The 20,921-nt window shown below is 33.4% G+C and overlaps 2 protein-coding genes across 3 annotated transcripts; both read right to left on the reverse strand.

Annotated features, from left to right (window-relative positions):
* Positions 1-11,420: 11,420 nt before the first annotated feature.
* Positions 11,421-16,073, reverse strand: LOC128236202 (uncharacterized). Of its 2 annotated transcripts, XM_052951089.1 has the most exons (8): positions 15,961-15,987; positions 15,781-15,807; positions 15,047-15,253; positions 14,660-14,779; positions 14,073-14,124; positions 13,837-13,853; positions 13,024-13,121; positions 11,421-12,683 (listed from the first exon to the last, which is right to left on the reverse strand). In XM_052951089.1, exons 1-8 carry the CDS (start codon positions 15,974-15,976, stop codon positions 12,453-12,455), a joined length of 768 nt encoding a protein of 255 aa, XP_052807049.1. In that variant the 5' UTR covers positions 15,977-15,987; the 3' UTR covers positions 11,421-12,452. The 2 variants fall into 2 exon arrangements, with proteins under 2 accessions (XP_052807049.1, XP_052807048.1); XM_052951088.1 differs by having other exon boundaries at positions 15,781-16,073.
* A 108-nt stretch (positions 16,074-16,181) lies between these two features.
* Positions 16,182-18,552, reverse strand: LOC128235774 (uncharacterized). The gene is made up of 5 exons (XM_052950572.1): positions 18,455-18,552; positions 17,656-17,973; positions 16,942-17,238; positions 16,504-16,809; positions 16,182-16,393 (listed from the first exon to the last, which is right to left on the reverse strand). The coding sequence occupies exons 1-5, from the start codon at positions 18,504-18,506 to the stop codon at positions 16,182-16,184; spliced, it is 1,185 nt and encodes a 394-aa protein (XP_052806532.1). The 5' UTR covers positions 18,507-18,552.
* Positions 18,553-20,921: the final 2,369 nt, after the last annotated feature.

The raw sequence follows: 20,921 nt of genomic DNA on the forward strand, positions 1-20,921 counted from the left end.
TTACTCTTACAATTTGATTGATCATATAAGTTGCTTTATATCGCGTGGATATAAGAAGCAGAAGTTGTATGGTCAAATGAGGCATCCACATAGTCGTAGTTTGAATGGACTTGGTGCTCTTCAATAACCGATATTGGAGATGTGTTCCCAGTGGCACTTGTAGATATTCTTCTCTTTAAAATGTATTATGATATAGATGATATAATAGACATAAGGAGATGAAAACAGTATTTTGATATTGAGTCCTGTTCAATGTTATAAATGATATGATACTTTACACCATCACAAGCAGCGCTAAGACAACTTGGGTATGCTGTTTGCTCTTAAGTGATACATAACCACTGAAAACAGTGTAATGCTTTTATCTAACCATTTGTAAAATATGCATTTAATGGTACTATATTTAAGAAGTCTTACTTGATCGTGAAGCGTAGTTGAATCAACAGTAGACTGGACATCATCGTACACATGTCTACTATGGTCCCTATCTGCACGAGGCTTCTTCAGAGCATAACTATTATATTGATACTGACAAGGCGAAACCAGCGATCACAAATAACTCAATTAACGTTTAAAATATTTTCATCGATTAAACAAATATTGTCTTATTTTCATATAAAGTGTCTCAACAAGTACCCTGAGGTTTGCATCGACGAAATAGAAGCACTGTTAACGTTGTAACAAGAAGAAGTAGTAGGATTGCAGATAAGGCATAAAGGACCGTATGCAATTGTAGGGCTACAACGGATGCAGGGTTGGTAGCTGCTTCTGCAATTAGAAAACAGGTGATGCAATGTTATTTTAGTTTGGTTAGTAAATTTTATGCTACTCATCTTTTTGTCCAAGTATTATAATTGTAAATGCATGCTTAGATAATATTCTGTTTAATAGCAATTACTGGTGTAGCGTTGTTAGATCCTTCTGCAATTAGATAACATTTGCTGTACAAGTACTTCAGTATGCTTAGTAAGGTTTTGTAACTATGCTGTTTCGTCAATATATTATTGTATTTATTGCATGTCACATAATTTATTCAAAATAATGGCAACTAACGTACCTAGAAAAGCCTGAAAAGAAATTTTGTATGTGTCATGTTTTGAATAAGATGAATCGTTCCCGCAGTTTGCAGAACACTGTATCCGTTTTCCGTCCACATCTTTAGTAATGAAGTAAAGAGCATTTGAAACAGTTGTATATCCGAATCCAATGTTCTTTGTCCATTGCGATGTCGATATTGGATGAAGAAAGACGAAGTTTGTGCTCCATGTAATTGCACATGGCATGCATGTTCCACCAGTATTGCAGGTTAAGTTTAGAATTTTAGGATTGCTTTCTTTCACAATAGACGTCTCCATAAAAAGACATAAAGGGAAATCTGAAACAATAGACAATTAATGCTAAAGGGAAAAGACAAAGCACATTAAGATGATGTCGAACATTATGATTTGACTACGCAGTGTTGAATAATGTGTTAGAAAAGGTGATTTTACAATGAAAGAAGTTCAATGAAAATTACAGTCTCTGTTTGATTTAAAGTTTAACCGAGAGTTGTTAAAAGATATTAAGATCGAGTACGTACCTGAACAAGATAACTTATAGATTGTATTTGAATTAGATCGCAAATGATCGCATCTTGTTGAACATGCAATGGTTCCACCAGCCATGGCCTAAGTGACATTGTAAATCACGTTTGAAACATAACGATAATTCACACTGTCACCATTCGCCAAGTTGCTGCTATAAACGTATATCGAATTCTCGTTGTCACTCGACCATTCAATTGAGCAATGCGTATTTGATTCATTCCTTTCACAAGAGATGTTTAAGAAACAGAAAGACATATTGTTGTTATTTTCAACCATTTTGTTAACGGAAATCGAGAGGTCCGGCGGTGGATCTAAAAACAGAACAGGGTAAAATCTTAGATAATGTGCAATTCGCAAGACATAATCATACAATGCTATTTAATTTTTTTAATTAATGGCACACACTCAAAAAATATAATAAATATTTATCTTCGATTCATGCAAAACCACCACGGCAAATGCTGGTATTTTAAATGAATTATGCATTTCTGATGTTGTATACAATCGATACTCTCCAAGTAAAACTTACATTTCATTCTGATGTTTTTGCATACTGACACATTTTCAAAACCAAAATCGTAAATAGATTTACTGGTACAGCACATTTGTTTTCCATTCCATGTTTTGCTAGTCCTTTGCATCATTGCTGTGCTGGTAAACGTATGAGAAGATCCATTAAATGAATCAGTTTGTTGAACATCCGCTAGCAAGACCTTGCCAACGTGTAGTTCTATCGTCGGAGCTAGGATAGCATTTCGCACTTCACAGTTTGATTTAGATCTTTCTCCACGAAGTTCTTCAGGAACTGTTAGATCGGGCAGGCTGCCGAATTCTAGAATTCAAACGTAAGGATTTCACAGCATTCAATTTTATACACAATCTTATATATTTTACCATCACAAAAAATGAATCAAAGGTTGTCCTGATGGGTATCTATTTTTCTTACCTACGCTACATAGCATGCCATGCACTTCATAAGGTGTTTCAAGGGCTGCATTTGAAACCTGACATGTTACATTCTGTCTCGACAGTCCAGCCATTTGTTGATTAACGTTTTGGAATATGTACCAACTTCTGTTTCCTTTGCTCTCAGCAAAGTCAAATGAGTCCTGGCCAATTATAAGCGCTACTTGTACGGGCTCTGTTCCATTTTCAGTTTTGCAATAAAAGTCGGAGCCAACATAAACATAAATACATTCAGTCGTATTAAAGTCAGAATACTTTGGACCGAGAACTGGAAAACTCGGTCTCTCTGAAAAACACACACAGATAGTTTAAATCAGTTTGAATACCGTTTAACTTTTAAATACTTGAAATACATATAACATTTCAAAAAAAAATCATTACATTGTATACACGTTTCTCATTTTGCTAATATGACTTCTTTTTTTCCCTAGCTGAGTTGATAGTTATCAAAACAAAACCAATATAAAAGCTAGAATACTCCGTGAAGTAAAAGCAAGTACCTGAAATATTAAGCTGTACAGATTCCGTGTTACCACCTGGATAGCAATTTAAAATATACGTTCCTTCATCTGTTATTTTGAAGTCAAATATAGTCAATATGTACAAATAGTCAGTAACTCTTTTCTCTACGTAACAATCCCCACGAAGCTGTATCTCGTGTTTGTTTTTCTTCCATTTTCGGCTAGTGTCAGTTTCGCGCTGAATAAAATGGTCAGATGGAAAATATCCAAGTTCGACGTCCGCGCCGAGGACTACAGGACTTAGAAGCCCGAGTGCTCCACATTGACCAACGATATCTGTAAATTGTAACTAAATAATAAATGTAAACGTCACAACGAAAAAATAGTTAGTATGGGCTTGTTCAGGGCAATATCTAAAACAGGAAACTAGGTACTTAGTACCAATTGTCAATTTACGTTTTTCGCATTTCTGGAAAAGCCGAAATTATACTCTCAGGTTCAATGCGGAACAAGAAACAAAGTATATTACAACAGAAACTACATGGATAGGCCCAGTGGCAAAACACCTACCAAGATAGTGTAAGGAGGCTTGAATGAATCAAGCCCAGGTGACAATAAATATGGAACAAAATACAGCAAACAAAATCAAATAACAATTAATTACCCTTCATTTTTAAAGATGTCATTTGTGTTTTAATTGTTATGTTTGTTGAACAGACGGCGAAGAACTGAGCCTTGTTGTATTCAGCTGAGGCCGTCCATTTCAAAAAGAATGACCCATCTTCCGAATATCTGTTCACATTTGTCTCATCCAGTGTTTTGAATGTTGTGCCCCTGTCCATTATGTATCTCCATTCTACGTGACATTCCCAATGATAGAACTGTGTCAGTATCAATGTAATTTCCCTGTTCACAAAAGCTGGCCCTACTACTGAAATCATTCCATACTTGTTCCTGGCTACAAAGTTGTTGCCGAAAATAGCTGAAATAGAGGTTGCAAACAATTAACGACTACACATCTCACCTAAATAACGACACTTACATACAACTTATTAATACAAATCTCACTCTAAATGACAAAACAGTACATATTGAACTATAATAAAGCATTCTTAAGGAAATTTCGATGGTTAACACAGGAGAGGGTAGTAGTAGTAGTAGTAGTAGTAGTAGTAGTAGTAGTAGTAGTAGTAGTAGTAGTAGTAGTAGAAGTAGCAGCAGCAGCAGCAGCAGCAGCAGCAGCAGCAGCAGCAGCAGCAGCAGCAGCAGCAGTAGTAGTAGTAGTATTAGTAGTATTAGTAGTAGTAGTAGTAATAGCAGTAGCAGTAGCAGTAGCAATAGCAGTAGCAGTAGCAATAGCAGTAGTAGTAGTAGTAGTAGTAGTAGAAGTAGTAGTAGTAGTAGTAGTAGCAGTAGTAGTAGTGGTAGTAGCAGCGGAAGCAGCAGCAGCAGCAGCAGTAGCAGTAGTAGTAGTAGTAGTAGTAGTAATGATGGTAATTATCACTATAACTATTGTCATATATAGAGCGCTTTACTAATACAACATACCAGAATCGAGTTCGGCAAATTTAACGCATATAAGCATCCAATAATAATATTTAGTGGCATATCTCCGCAAAATTATGTATTCCTTAATGCCAGTGTGGTTGTTCATTCCTAATTATTTTCAATTGTGCTAACTAGTTACGTTTCATTTTCAGAAAATAGAAACAGACCGTCCCAAAAAGGATAAGTGTTGGTCATTCATTCTTTCTGCATTTGTTGATCTTAAGTACCGGAAACCCTTTGAAACATTTGATGTAAAAAGGATGAATGACTCGTTATGAATATGAAAAAGTATTCATCCGCCATGGGTTATATTCTTTATTTCAGTAAGTCATATTCAAAAGGAAATGAAAAAGGTTTAACAATGTATTTACATGTTGAATCGTTAAGTTGTTCAAACCGCATTATAATTGACTAACTAAGAATGGAAACATGTTCGTGTTCGTATAACGACAAAACAGCAAATATTATGGTTTCCGATATGTAAATAGGCTTGTCGTTTTATTGAGTCATTGGTGATATTATTAAATCGTAAATAATGTCTAGCGACTTAATATGTTCATGTTTCCATTTGTAAGGGCATTGTGTGTGCGTGTGTGTGTGCGTGTGTGTGTGTGTGCGTGCGTGCGTGCGTGCGTGCGCGCGAGCGTGCGTGCGTACGCGCGTGTATGCGTGCGTGCGTGTGTGCGTGTGTGTTTGTGTGAACAAACCGCAGCCCGGATGCATTTTTTGCGGTTGATATTTGTAATGCCCTAAAGGCAGAATGTATTGCGGTATTATACTGCATTGTTTGTTTTCCTCTAGTCGATCCTGGCTTCGATTAGGCTTTACTATATTTGTTGAAATTATACTGTAATGTTTGACGTTGAAACAAATGTCAGGATAAGGACTTGTAAATTTGCTTTATCATCCTAGTGAACTGTAGTTTCGTTGACATTTCCAAGGCGTAGCATTTATTAATTTTTAGAAAAGTTTAATATATATATATATATATATATGTGTGTGTGTGTGTGTGTGTGTGTGTGTGTGTTGTTGTGTTGTGACCCTCTATGGTTCTTACCAATGTTTAGATTTTTTTATCTCATAGTCTATACCATTTTCGTACACAAGAGCGATATTGCCATGCGTAAAACACTCTGGTGCAATCGCTCTGATTCTGAGTGATAACAGCGAACATTTTAGCCAATCTGAAACGATCCTCCGTTTAAGAGATTCGCTGGGATTGGCTATAGAAAACCCTGCTGATTGCATATAGCCAATCAAAAAAAGACTTTTAAACTAAGTTAAAATTAAGACTTCTCAGGATATTAACCTGTGAACAAAACAAAATGAACGCAAGCGATGAGAATAAATATGTTCTTTATATCATAAAGAGTCCCTCTATCATCATCAGAAATAAGCGATAGCCAAAATTCTTCAGTTGGAATTCCAAAATGAGCGCGATGACGAAATGTTGCCTTACCTAATGTAACGAGCGTTTTGATTGGTCGAGACTGATATCGTTATGGTCATGTTGAACGTTTTAACCCCATCCTAGCGAAATGTTTAACTCACTGAGCACCCAAGACGGTAATAGAAACATATTTTTATTTATACTTTAATGATAATAAAACCTTTCCTAATACCTAACACCAAGGGTTGCAATAATATTGTGTGAGTGTTGTATTGTGTGGTTACATACACTTTTGTTACTACGTTGGAACAATGACGACGTTCGAATCACTTCTGTTCACTAAAACAATCTAAACGCGAAGCTCGGGATACATGTCAAGCTACCACCGTTTATTTTAAATACGCATCGATCTGTGTGACAGTCATTGTCAACGGCCCGGCCTTTTTTAGTTTAATTTAAGGTTAATGTCGATTCCTGAAATAACACTTTTCCGAACCCTCCCATCTCGTAGACCGCACAATTGTTCGGATTAAAGTAAAGTATATTTTATTGATTCGTATGAAACCGTCGTTTGTTCATCGTGTTTCACAACCACTATTCTAGCTCTTTTAAATGATCTGTTCTGCAAAAAAGTCAGAACACATACATCGATATAAGAGGTAGGGCCTGCAGTTGTCAACAGGGAGGTTACACTAAAAACGCCATCGTTCTACCCTTGGGGATGTGAGGTAGATTGGGAAAACATAATGGAAGGCGGTACACATTTTCAATCAAAGAATGGACCACACGTTAAGAAAATCAAAGAATGGGGCATTTTGTTATAGATAAAATGCTTTAATGTTATACAGCAACTCTGACTTCTACGCCGGATATTCATCAAATACAAAATGAAAACACACCTATGATCATTGCATATGAAAGGTAAATGTCAATGACCATATCACTGTATTAACCCATATAATGTTTTTCATTTATTTATATACATACGAAGAGTTTAAATCGTATATCTATTTTGTCTGCTCTTTTTTATAATTAGATTTAAATTTCAGCATCCTACAACAAATTAAGCGACTTTATGTTTCTGTTTGGCCTAATCAAGTCGGTTCTATTGGTCATTACTTTTGCGATCAGTGAACATAAAGTGCGCATGGTTTTGCTTTAATAAAGTATTTCACGTTATGATATTCAGATATTTATGGAAGATGTGGCGCTCTCGGTCTTCCAAGCCCGGTCGTTTGCGATACAGACGTTATACTTTGATATTTTCCATCTTATCAGTTTGTACAGCGCCAAGCTTTCACTAGACGAATGTGAAAGAAAACCATCCAAGGGAGGGCTGGAAAATATTCTAGCATAATTAAGGCTGATTCATTTGCTTGTCTTAATATATTAAAAGTATACGTTAAACTTGGATAACATTTTTTGGGGGATTAAGTTGTATATGACCAATTGATAATCTACAATTAGAGTTTTATATTCACTTTACCTAAATCAGGGTAGAATTAATCAGAATCCGAAAGTAAGTACAACACGCGCTGCTACGCACGGTGACCTTTTTATTCAGTAAAAAATATAAATCGAGTAAGTACAGCATGAACGGTATCGCGCGCTGACATTTTTTAGGTCATGTACATAGCGAGTAAGTACAGCATGAACGGTATCGCGCGCTGACATTTCTAAGGTCATGTACATAGCGAGTAAGTACAGCATGAACGGTATCGCGCGCTGACATTTTTTAGGTCATGTACATAGCGAGTAAGTGCAGCATGAACGGTATCGCGCGCTGACATTTCTTAGGTCATGTACATAGCGAGTAAGTACAACATGCAAGCTGACAGTCGCTGGACCTCATTTTGTCATATACATACCGAACAAGTACAACATGCGCGGTGTAAATTTTTATTTCATACAATCAAAGAGAAAAATGGAAGCAACCTTTCTCCTACTAAATGAAGTGTAATGTACATATATTATATAACATATTCTTAGTTAAATGATAAAAAAATCACAAAACGTAATACAAAGGCATATTAATAGTGGCTCCAGTGTCCGTCCTGTTGTTAAGTTTTGGCACAAAACAAACTTCCTATCGTTATTGAGAAACACATGTACTCTCTTAAAACATTATAGCGGTGACCAGGAGGCCCGAGGCTCAGTAGCAAAACGTTTTAACATAAACCCGCTTTAATGGCACTGGGTAAACGCCAAAGACATATAACATAACATACAAACAAGAACATATATATTCATATTGCACATAACCATAGTGTATCAACAAAGAAAACATGACATAAGTGTTTCTTTCTTTTTGTGTATATGCTATATGCAATTGTGTCACCAACAACATACAACAATTGTTAAACATGATTGTATCACCCTTATGCACGAAATGAAATTTATTAAGGTATACAGTCTTTGCCCATGGTCAAGCAGTAATACAGTTGCCATTATGAGCAGAAGGAAAAACAATGTGAACGTCGTCAAGCCTATAGCTGAGTGATGGAATTGAGATAAATATTTGTAACGGCCATTTGATTATTTGTAATATTTTGTCAGCGATTGTTTGTAAAAACATCAACAATAATTTAATCAACAATTGCAGAAATTATTATACTTTTGTATGAATTTCAATACTGGTTTAACTAGGAAATATCTAGGTATATCTAAAAAAAACGTGATGGCACGAAACAGGTAAAAGCCCCTAGAAAGGCAGGCGCCATTCCAATATATATGTTCCTTAGTATTTTAATTCATTTTCCCACCAAAAAGGTGAAATTACGGCTTTACTTCTAGGATATATGACCAAGGAAAAAAAAATAATATAAACATATATAAGACATCCTAAAACATGCTTGGAAAGACAGTGTATTATACATAGTAGTAATATTTTGCTATAACGTTTACCAAAATAGAATATTCTGACAAAAACGTGTTTTTTGTACTTATATTATATCATTAATACCATTAAATAATAAATTGGCTTAAAAAAATTATGTTTGAATTACTGTATAGAATATTTTAAAGGTTGGAAAAGGTGCTCCGGACGGATTTATTCATTTGGAGGCGATGTTTGTTAAATAATTAAATCATTATTTCACCAGTAGAATAAGTATTACGTTATTCTTCATTGTTTTCAAGTAACGATATATTTGTGGTCATTTTCGTTTTTATAAAAGTAAATATCATATTAAAGTATATTACCAAATGTTAATGGGTTTTTTTCCTATATCATCGACATATTGTGTTTTGAATTGTCTGTGAAATTTTGCTGAAATTACAAAAAAAAATCAACTCAATTTTCCTCAGAACTCATACACATGCTGTAAAACAGCCTGGAATTGAAGCGAAGACGTGTTATTTCAAATGCCACTATTCGATTTCGTGTTATGTTAACCCTTTAATACCCTTTTCAATAAGTTTTCTTCGCTAAAGAAAACATTTATAGTTCATAACATATTCTTGAATGACAAATCCTAATAACGTCACTAAAATCTACCTTGATGGTTCGAGGGCCGGATGGCAAGGGAGGTTACTAAGCTATTTCATAAAGGCTACATAAGATTTTATGAATGTATGTGCCAAATTTGAAATTATTTTAATAACTGTAAAGTGCATATAGTGTAAATGCATATAATGTTATGTAAAGGACTTGTATAGAGGTTCAAAGTACATATAAATTTCTCATTATCTCTAAATCTAACAACTTCACATTTAAGTTTATACCCTTACACAATACTTTTGTGGTATGAATATAAACTTTACATTAGTTCATCAATAATGACCAATTATTCACTAATCGAACATTGCCTGCAAATCCAGATCTGCACTTATTACATTTTGGTATCAAGGTGCAGTGTTAACTGTAACTCGATAGTTTTGTGTATGATTCTTTCGTCTGAATAATATTTCTTTCATTTGCAGACATAGTTAAGCATGTAAATATGCGCGTGGTTTCATATCGGTTTCCTTAATTATTTATAATACTAGGTGAATCCAATCTAAATGACGTAGGCAAAAAACGATGTCCGATGTATGACATATATAATGTTGAGATTGTTTCCGCTAACTTTGAGCTTTGTAATGTTCATGGAGTTTAATACATAAAACGCAGATTTTGTTATTTGAGTTATTTGATCGTGCTATTTACAGTCATCACTACATCATCGGTGGATGTATAAGTCCGGAAAGTTAAACAAATGCGTAATTAGACGGTCTCTTCTTATAATATAGAAACCACTGGCGCATACCCGCAATTAATTTTAGGAGCTTAAATGCACACTTTCGCTTTTATATCGTCAGATACAAACTGAATTAACACCATAAATACCAAAACTTGCCGTCAATCTTGATATCTTTGTTTCCATTTCGAAAGTCATTCGTAAAATTCCACATTCGTGTTCTGTAGCTCAATGTTTCAACTCTTGGCAATACAAAGGAAGACGCGTTGGAGCATTTTCAAAGCTCAAACTAAAAGTTGTGGCATCAATTAGTGCCACCGTAATATAATACGCAATGAATGCTCGTTGAAGGAGCCAATGCAGTGATCTATTAACGATTTTCAGGACACATGTTTTCATATTTCTTTGTGTCTTCCATATGTGTTTACTAAGATAACGTTCAGTTTGAATTATCAACTTTCTTCAATGTGTTTGGCGCCAATTTCTAATAAATATAATACAATATTAAGAGGAAAAACATTTATTCAGTATCAATATATACAACATAAATTTTTGAATGAGTTCATTATGACCAACGATACATGCAAAGCAAGTCATATGATGCAAAATAGTAGGTGGATGTGAATTAAATAATATCATTTAATAACTCTTATGCATAATTACAATGATAATATGTACAAATCAATTTCAAACAATATTAATTATACCGGCTCATTACTCAACATATCAAGACAAAATTACAAGCATTTGTTAAGTATTTATAAAAATCTGATACCAAAATATATTGAACAACATATTCTTCCACTTCAATAAATCAATGACTATAGTACAATCATGGGTACTATACATAAATTGTAAAAGAAGCTGCGATCATATTAAAAGAAATCATATGGAGCAACAGCAAACTAAAAATAACCATTAACAAAGTATTTAAATAAAAAAGTGGTATGACAAGGATGTAACATTTATCAAACATGGAAGTGATTTGCTTTAATACCACGCACATATCCTTAGTTTTCCTAATGACTGGAAAACTGGCGCAAAAATTCAATGTCATAACATAGCATACACCTACTTACTCTGTGGATAAAATCAGGGAACATAAAAAAGATTAAAATTTACTGTAAACATCTTAAACCAAAAAGTAGGAATCGGGAACAAAATTACAAAAATGAATTTAAACTTAACTTAATCCAATGAATACATTGTTACAAAACTTCGGGAATTCAAAAACACAAGTATATAATGAATAATAAAAATAATGACAAGCTATATACATACAGATGATAAAAGTTTTGCATATTAACACGAACGTCCACGTGTTTTTGGGAGGACAACTGACACTTTCGGTTTGTGCTGAATTCAAACGAACGTTTCCAACGGAGTATGATTGAGAGAACAACAATCTTAATTTCATTGTGAGTCATTGCCAGACTAATGGCTATCAAATGCATATTCTATTGCTGTTAGAAGACATTCAATTTTAAATAAAATATGTGAGGGAAGATAATAATGGTTGATATCATAGTCACATACCTTTCCTGAAAAAAGCATTGTAGAGAAAAGAATAGTAACAATGAAGAAGAAAAGTACCTTTTATGAATGACGGTAACACTTTTAAAAAGCTGTGCTCTCGTATATAGTGGAATGATTTAGGCTCGTATATCTAAACGAAATATGTATAAAAGAACACAAATATTAACCTGTTGTTATAAATAAATTAGTGATAATATGAAGTGAATTGCTTGAAATGATTGCAACCTAATGCTTTGTTTGCCTGACAAACAATAGTGTATACCTGTTCTATGAATGTCAATTCGAGGAATAAATTCAGTAACCAAACAATGTTTCAGTAATTATAATGTCTTAATATGAATAAGAGAAAAACTGCCATTCAAAAAGTACATGTATACAAGTCCACTCTTAGTGCCGAATAAATCATTTGTTAAATCAACAATCAAAGTCTCAGTATTCTAAATATTATAAATATTTTCATTTTGTTTTTGATTAATTGGTCTTTGTTTCAAAAATATTCCTTTCTGTTCAAAATAAAATGTACAAGCATAAACATAATCATAGGCACTACAATAAAGAAACAATACAATAAGTAAATTTATGTTAGATTGGTTTGTCTTTGATCTAGATCTTCGCTGATGTATTGTGGTAAAATGATCTTCTTAAGCAGATATATGTGTTGAGGAAAACTCAGCATACTCCGTCGGCGTATCATTTTTCCTTGCAAGAATTCGGGCAGTAAAACAGAAACCAATATATATTTGAGGATTTGTTATGCCTTCTTATTTATAAGGGAAAAAGCTTCAAGTCACTGAAGACACTCAGGAACACATAGTTTGGTTTTTGATCTAGTTTTACACTCGTCTGATGCATTTTGGCACGCACAATCTTCTTTTTCAGGTTCCTGTGTTGAGGAGAACTCAATGTCAGCATACTCCGTCGGAATATTATATCTCCTTAACGAAACCCTTGCGTTAGCCTCTTGTAGGAAATTGATGTCCAACTCGGCGTACGTTAGGCTGTCGTCATCATGTGGTTGCTGCAATATATATATAAAATTGTCATAATTACCAAATGACATAATAAGTTTGCATATTAGTATTACAAATTACAGAGCCCATCGGAAAATGATCTTTGTTTGTTTAAACTTGCATGGCATCCGGAAGTATTATGTTACATATTAAACCTTTAAGACATGAAGCTTGGATTCTTTTTGAATGGTTGCACACCTGCCTTAACATTTGCAATTATGATGTTCTCTATATAAGTGGTCCTAACCTACACGTCGACCATTTGTGTTCATTGTACATTGTACTTTTGGATGACATTGCATCACATTCATTAACCTGAGGATAACATCGCAACGTGAAGTGAGTTACCTGCGTTTCAGTCCTCCGTGTGGCCGCCTGTCTCTGCACGACTGCGTACTGGACTCCTTCTGTTGTTATGTGTAGCACGCCATTGTCCGACGAGGGGACTGTTATATTCAGTTATCATTAATTAATATTATTAAGTCAATTTAGAGGGATCAAGCTTATTATACTAGGATAAAGTGATCTAGAACCAATAACATTAAGCTGGATAAAATACCTAAATGACTGTCTTTGACAAGTGTGTGTGGCTAACAATGGTCACTATTTTATTAATTATAGCAATGCAATAAACAATTTCTTAACTTAATCAAACCTAGAATTCGCCAGGTTGCAACAGTCTTCACAATCGTAATATTTCATAAACATATTCATTTTATGCTTTCATTCTTTTTTGGTTACAAAACCAAAACTGAATTTTTTAATAGTGTATCGAATAAAACAAAAAATAGTTGTATATTTAAAGAAAACTACGGCATTTTAATTTGGAAACGTTTATAGAATAATTTGATTGTGTTATGGAGCTAATTTTTATATGTTTATTTATTGAATTTGGATATGGTATGTCATCAATTGTGGCATGTAATATAATGTATTTGAATGTTTCATGATTATAATGTGTATTTGCTTTTTTTCGTCCCGAAGGAAAAGTAAAGTAACTTACAGGATATATAGATTCTTAACTATAAAAAACCATTGTTAAGCACAAACAACTCTAAAGATGGATATTTATATCCACTGGTGATGATCAGATTTTCAATGGGTATACACAGTATTTATGCATGTACGTATAGTAAAGTAAAGTATAAAAAATAATCTTACCGCTGTGATTTTCAACACTGAAATAAGAACGCAACAATTGTTTAATAAGTACTAATACGAGTAACATGTATATATGCTCTCAAGAATCATTAGACAATGCATTGCTTGACCTCCAGCGTAAAAATGTACTGGATCAATAGCATTTTATTTCAACAATTAAATATATCCAGCTCTGTAACATGCAACCGACATTTACGATTGTGAACCAAAACAACAAAATGACAAATGATACATACTTTTCGGTTATGCTGACTGTGCTAATCATTTGCCGTTTAAGATATACACATCCTAAAAAAAGGATATTTCTAAATGTATAATCACTATTAGTTCTCAAATGTTTGGTCAAAGTGTCTATATAGATATTTTTATATTTTTTATTGATAGTTGATTCAGAAAACTCATTTTCTTTTGGAACTTTATACGCAATATTTAAACATTAATAACATAAATACACATAAAATTGAAATACAAATAAAGAAAATTCGAAAAGATAGATACAATGCTATTGTTTTTACTTTATGTTTTTTGTACAAAACATTTATATTCCATTATGGCAATTGTCCGTTATGTAAATCAGACTGACAACCTACCTAAAAAAAGTGTTAAGTCCAACTAAAACAAAACAGAAAACTGGAAAAATCTCTTACGGACTGTTAATATCTTCTTACGCTAATGATACCATTTGTTAATGCAGTGGAAACACATCATTGTTTATTCCAAAGGGTTCTTTAAAAACGTAACGGTCTGACTGCTTGCAGAAAAATGACTTTTACTGCATTCAACAATAAAAGAGATGAGATAATTCATGAACTTAAATCCTTACTTCCAATTACAAACAGGATGCAGAGTCCACAGATCACGCCTGTTCCAATAAGTACATTGTTGACAGAAAATGGGAATGTTAACGAAAACGTCTGAATGCCACTTTCCTTGGATTGACTACCTGCAATAGTTTGTTTCTAATGCATAATAAAATTGCAATGTTTTAAAGCGACGAGTTTTAAAGTCCAAGTCTTAATTGATTTCATTTTTAATAGCGTTACTAATTGATTTCGGCCAAATAAAGCATTTTCTGTCATATCTATAAATAATTGTTAACAACACAGCTTAAATTAACTATTGAGAATGTTACCTAATCGTTACATCCATTTTGTTAACATGTAACATGAGATTATTTTGTCTAACCCTATCATATGTGTTAATTACAAACCATCGGTCGTCTTTGAACAGGATACTGTCAATGAAATATTCAGTTCCTGTGATTTGCAAATATCTGTGTTTTCTCTATCTCCCGTATGATTCAGGCATTTCTCTGCTGTATAACATGTTTTTTTAACAGAAGTATTTTCATCTTTCCATCGCAGCGTCCATTGTCCTTTAGCATTGCAGTCATCCACAGTACATTTTACGACCACTCCTTTTTATCGAAGGTAAATATACATGTGATGTCATGTTTAAATTAAAAGTCGGATCAGCTCAAAAGTAAGCGCAGAAATTGTTTAGAACATAAAACAGTAAAACTGCTAAATTATTACAAAACAATAGCTATTATACATTCTTAAGATGTATACTATCAAATTCCTGCTATAAATGGGTAAAACAATCGATTTAAAAAATATATCATGATATAAATATACATTCCTTTCAAAGAACATTATACATCGTTAATACGAAAAGTAGTGTATACATATTTTAGCAAGATACAATGTAAAAGGATTCAAAAAAGATAAAATAACAAGTATTATAGATTTAATCAAATTCTTTAACAAGGGGGTAAAACTGAATGAATTAAATATAAGATAATATTTAAATACATGCCGGGAGACAGAATCCGTCAAAAAAAGAAAGAAAACCCATTAAATTGGCAGTCGCGGCTTAATTGGGAGTGCAAACGCAATTCAAGTCAATGAATAACTCCACGTTACAATAAGACCGAGTACGTACCTTGAGGCGATACTTCATAGTCTGTATCTGAATGAGATGGTATCTTGTTAAACATGTAATAGTTCCTCCAGCCATGTCTTTAGTGACATTGTACGTCTCATAGGAATTAAAATGATAACTATTCCCTCCAATAGTCAAATTGTTCTTATCAACGTTCCTAAAATTGTCGTTGTTGCTTACCCATTCTATTGTGCATGGGCGATTTGATTCACCCGTTTCACAAGACAAGTTAAAGAAACAGACAGGATCATTTTTGCTGTTATCAATATTTTCGTTAACGCACATTGAAAGGTCCGACGGCGGATCTAAAACAAAACAGGACAGGACACACTCGATTAAAATTTGATTCAGAAGACATAAACATACAATGTTGATATTGTGTTTTACAATTTCAATGACACTCACTCAGGAAAAGTAACATAAAATAAAGAACTTGTAAAAATATGAGATGATTCATTAAATGCATCAGTTTGTTGAACATCACCTAGCAAGACATTGTCAACGTGTATTTCTATAGTCGGAGCTGGGATAGCATTTCGCACTTCACAGATAGGTGTAGAGATTTCTCCATGAAGTAATTCAGGAACTGTTAGAACAGGCAGGCTACCTGTCTCTGGAATTGATACATTATGATGTAAGAACATTCAATTTTATACTTAATCCATTTTTATAACAAAGAATAATGAATCAACGCTTGTCATTAGGCGTCTCTTATTTGCTTACCTACGCTACATAATGAACCGTGCGCTTCGTCAGGCGTTTCAAGGGCTATATAAGAAACTTGACATATAACATTCCGTCTAGACATTCCGGCTATTTGTTGACAAACGTTTTGGTATCGGTAAACACCTTTGTTCTCGTCGTTTTCAGAAAGGACAAATGAATCATTACCGAATAAAAGTACGACCTCTACTGGTTCGGTTCCAAATTCAGTTTTGCAATAAAAGTCAGAGCCAGCATAAACATAAATACATTCTGTTGTATTAAAGTCAGGGAATTTTGGACCAAGAACTGGGTAAACCGAAATCTCTGAAAAACAACACAAATCATTTTAATCAATAGGAATACATTTTCCCCTTTTAAATGCAAACGTATGGTTATCATATTGCTGCTTATGAATTATTAACCTAGAAACATAGATTATAAGTAAAAGCAATGTACCTGGAATATGAAGCTGCACAGAATCCGTATTGTACGATGAATAACAATTTAAAATATACGTCCCTTCATTTCTTTCTTCGAATTTAAATATAGTCAATATGTACAAAAAATCAGACTCGATTCTCTCTTCGTAAGAACCTTCTTGTATCTCAATGTCCTGGAAGTGTTTCTTCCATATTCGGGTAGTGTAAGTTTGGCGTTGTATAAAAGAGTCAGACGGAAAATATCCAAGTTTGACGTTCCCGCCGCGAACAATCGGACCTAGAAGAACGAGTGCTCCACAAGGTCCAACAATATCTGTAATTTGTCACTAAACAATAAATGATATTATCACAACAAAATCCTATTTCAATGAGGTTGTATAGAACCAATATCCATATAGCAATTAAGTAAAGTGGAAAGTAGTAATTGATTTTTTTTCTAACAATTAATATTTTAAATTATTCCTTTAACCATTGAAATTATTTGATATGAACTGATTGATCAGGTTGAGATATTCTCATTGTTCGCATTTGTAGCTGATTAACATTCTATGTTTTGATTTCTTTAAACGAAGTAATTACATGGACATACCTTGTGGAAAAATCCTACCAAGATTGCGTCAGAAGACTTTAATGAGTAGAACCCCAAATGATCTCAAACAGGAAACATGATACAACAAACACCATAAAAGAAAGTTGTTGTTACTCCCTTGAAACGATCAGTGATATTTACCTTTTATATTTATAGATATCATGCTTGTTTGAATTGTTTCGTTTGTTGAACATCCAGCGTAGAAATAAGATCCGTTGTATTCAACTGAAGCCGTCCATTTTAAAAGGAATGACGTATCATCAGAATATCTTTTAACATTTGTCCCATTCATTGTTTGGAATGTTGTGTCCCCGACCTTTTTGTATTTCCATTCTACGTCACATCCCCAAGGGTAGGACGGTGTCGCTTTCAGTGTTACCTCCCTGTTTACAAAAGTCGGTCCTACCACCGATATTGTTCCATACTTGTTATTCGCTGCACATACGTAGGACAGAAGAGCTGAAAAGTTTCAAACTATTTACAAATACACATCTCATCCTCAATAACGTAAGAGTAAAAGTGGAGAAATAATTAATAAAGTATTATTTTGGAAAATCCTTATGGTTTACAAACGAGGGACACACAGGTTATAGAAATGAAATATCTGAAATTATAAGAAACAATCGTGGACCATAAACGTAGGAAGATATATACGTTATATTGCTTTTTTATTACATTTATCATTATACGTAATACTTAGAAGAAGAAGTTTTAGAGGTAACAGCAGGTAGCAACAGCAGTAGCAGTAGCAGTAGCAGGTAGCAGTATCAGTATCAGTAGCAGAAGCCGGTAGCAGCAGCAGTAGCAGGTAGTAGTAGCAGGTAGCAGTAGCAGTAGCAGGTAGCAGTAGTATTTAGTGATTGTTATTATCTTAATAAATCTTTTAAAATTAAAATTTGTAATTCTATATGATTTAGAGTGTTTTACTTATCAAACTTACCGGAAATGTGTATGGCAAGTTGAGCACATATAATCATCCATTGTCGTAGCATATCTTCGCAATTTTATTTATTTATGAATGTTAATGTTCCTGTTCGGTCTATTCATTGCTAATTGTGTTACACTCTCTTTCACAAAGGAAGATTTGTGCTGGTTGCCCGTTCTGTCCACAATTGTTTTACTGGAGAAAGTTATACTTTCGATTTGACAATGGATTGAACTGATTGTACTTTCATATATACTCGTATGAAAGACGTTTTCTTCCGCAGACAGACGTTATATTCTTTAACCTAGTAAATCATACCAAAAAGGAAATTAAATATGTATAAAAATATCCTTAAATGTTGCATCGCGAAGTGTACAAACCGCGATAAAAGTGACTATGAATTGTTCTAGTTCGTATATTGTTAACACAGTAATTTAAAATTATATCAGTACTCTAAACTTACTTTTTTTTTTCAAACCAATACTAAGGTTTCTGATCGACAAATAAGCTCGTCGATTCATCGAGTCATTGGTAAATATTTTTATTTGTTATGCACAGTGACCCAATATGTTTTTGTACCACTTAAAAGGCATAACAAGCTGAAAACTGGTCAATGAAAAACGCGTAAGATCTTCCAAGACCATATAAATCTCGTTAGAAACATATTTTTCTCTTAAAATTGTAAGCAATACCAACATGATATGGGGCGCCAGATTTTTTTATAATCGTACATGGAATACCTTGAGTAAAAGCTTTCAAGGAAAACAAGATTGTTTATCATATTTTTGGGATTTTTTTACATTTTATTTCTCTACTCATTTAAAATAATACCAAATTAATATACAAACTAACTTCCAAAATTCACGTAACTTTACGAAGGATAAATTGAGAAAATTTATGTGAGCATTTTTCGCAGTCAAAACGTCTTGTATGACTTTAACGTCCGTCGATGTCAGCTAGTATTTTGTACCAAAAGTGGGTAAGGCTTCGATTATATTGCAGTCACCAAACTGAGTTAATTGATCCACGTATCTCATTGGTTTGGAATCTTTATGACTCACCTATGTCGCTAAACTCGATATCAAAACTAAAAGTAAACTTTGAAGTACATCTTCCAAAATGTGAATGAGATGTCGATGCACAAGATTTTTCACTATATTTATACAACAAGTAACCAAGGGGAAACTCCTAAATATGGAAGAGACACAAATCCCTTTAAATTCCAATCACATATACATAATAAGTTAAGTAATTAGCTTGTCCCGTCATATAAATCGTTTAGCAATATCTGAACTACTTTTTTTTCGGAAGTATTATTCAAAATACATTATGTAAAAGAAAACACAACAAATACTTGTATTTTATTACGACTTCATTTCTATTAGGAAATTGACATAAGTTAAAAATGACCTAACATGATTTATGAACACCGCCCTGATATCTGACAGTTTTAAGAAAATTATTCGAATTAATATCGTTATCAGTTCATCATAACACACTAAAATCCCGACAAAAGAGTAGTAAGTCCGATGAAAACAAACGAGAAACGAAACTCTTCTTCCACGTGTACCTGTACAAAATGTCTGATTATCTTTGAAAATTAAAAGCAAGTTCATTTGAAGGTTTTGACGACCACCATCCACAACTAAGAAACAGAATAAACAACAATATCAACATTTCTTAACTTACTGTTTAACAAAAGTAACTTTAAATCAAGAATGTGAAAATAAAGATTCTTGGAATGAAAGTTCGATATATGCTATGTCACTCATCCTGATGTTTTTGAATGTCCAAACATTTTAATCAACATGAAATATTGAACATACTTCATGAGCACTAACTTGAGCCAACAACACTTTCCGCAATCATCATCAAATACTTTATTTAAAGATTTTGGAACAAGTGTCACCTGAATAAGTTTTTTTAAGTTTTTCTTTTTCTTTTTTTGCCGAAGACGATTGATCAGTGAAGTTTGCCTTTATTTACCCATTGAAATCATTAAGAATATTTTTTGAAATTATAAAAGTACTTTATCTATTGGTTCAAAACTTTTATTCATGGAATAGATGAACGATTCCTAAATACAAAATTCGGAACTTAACAAAATGAGAAAAAAACACATATTTTACTCTATATCGTGAATCTATGTCAACAAACAAACGAAATTTATTATGAAAAATGAAGTATTGGATATCAATTACATATATTTGTAACAAGGTGCATGAGATGATTAAAACACGATGATTTCCCACTATATACTTATACTACATACCAAAATAGCAATGGGGCCTACTTCTAGTCAGAGTAGTAGCGGCACACAAAATCCTACCAGAAGGAAACCATCTATTACAACAACAACGATAGGTTTTAGAGGAGAACAGCACACAACAAGATTTGACTATACGCTATTTGAAGACAACCAGTCAAATGGTGTAAGACCTTTGACAGACAAATGTGTTACTGTTATAAATACTTAATAGAC

Source organism: Mya arenaria, chromosome 5, assembly GCF_026914265.1.
Source record: "Mya arenaria isolate MELC-2E11 chromosome 5, ASM2691426v1".
In the NCBI taxonomy this organism is placed as follows: Eukaryota; Metazoa; Mollusca; class Bivalvia; order Myida; family Myidae; genus Mya; species Mya arenaria.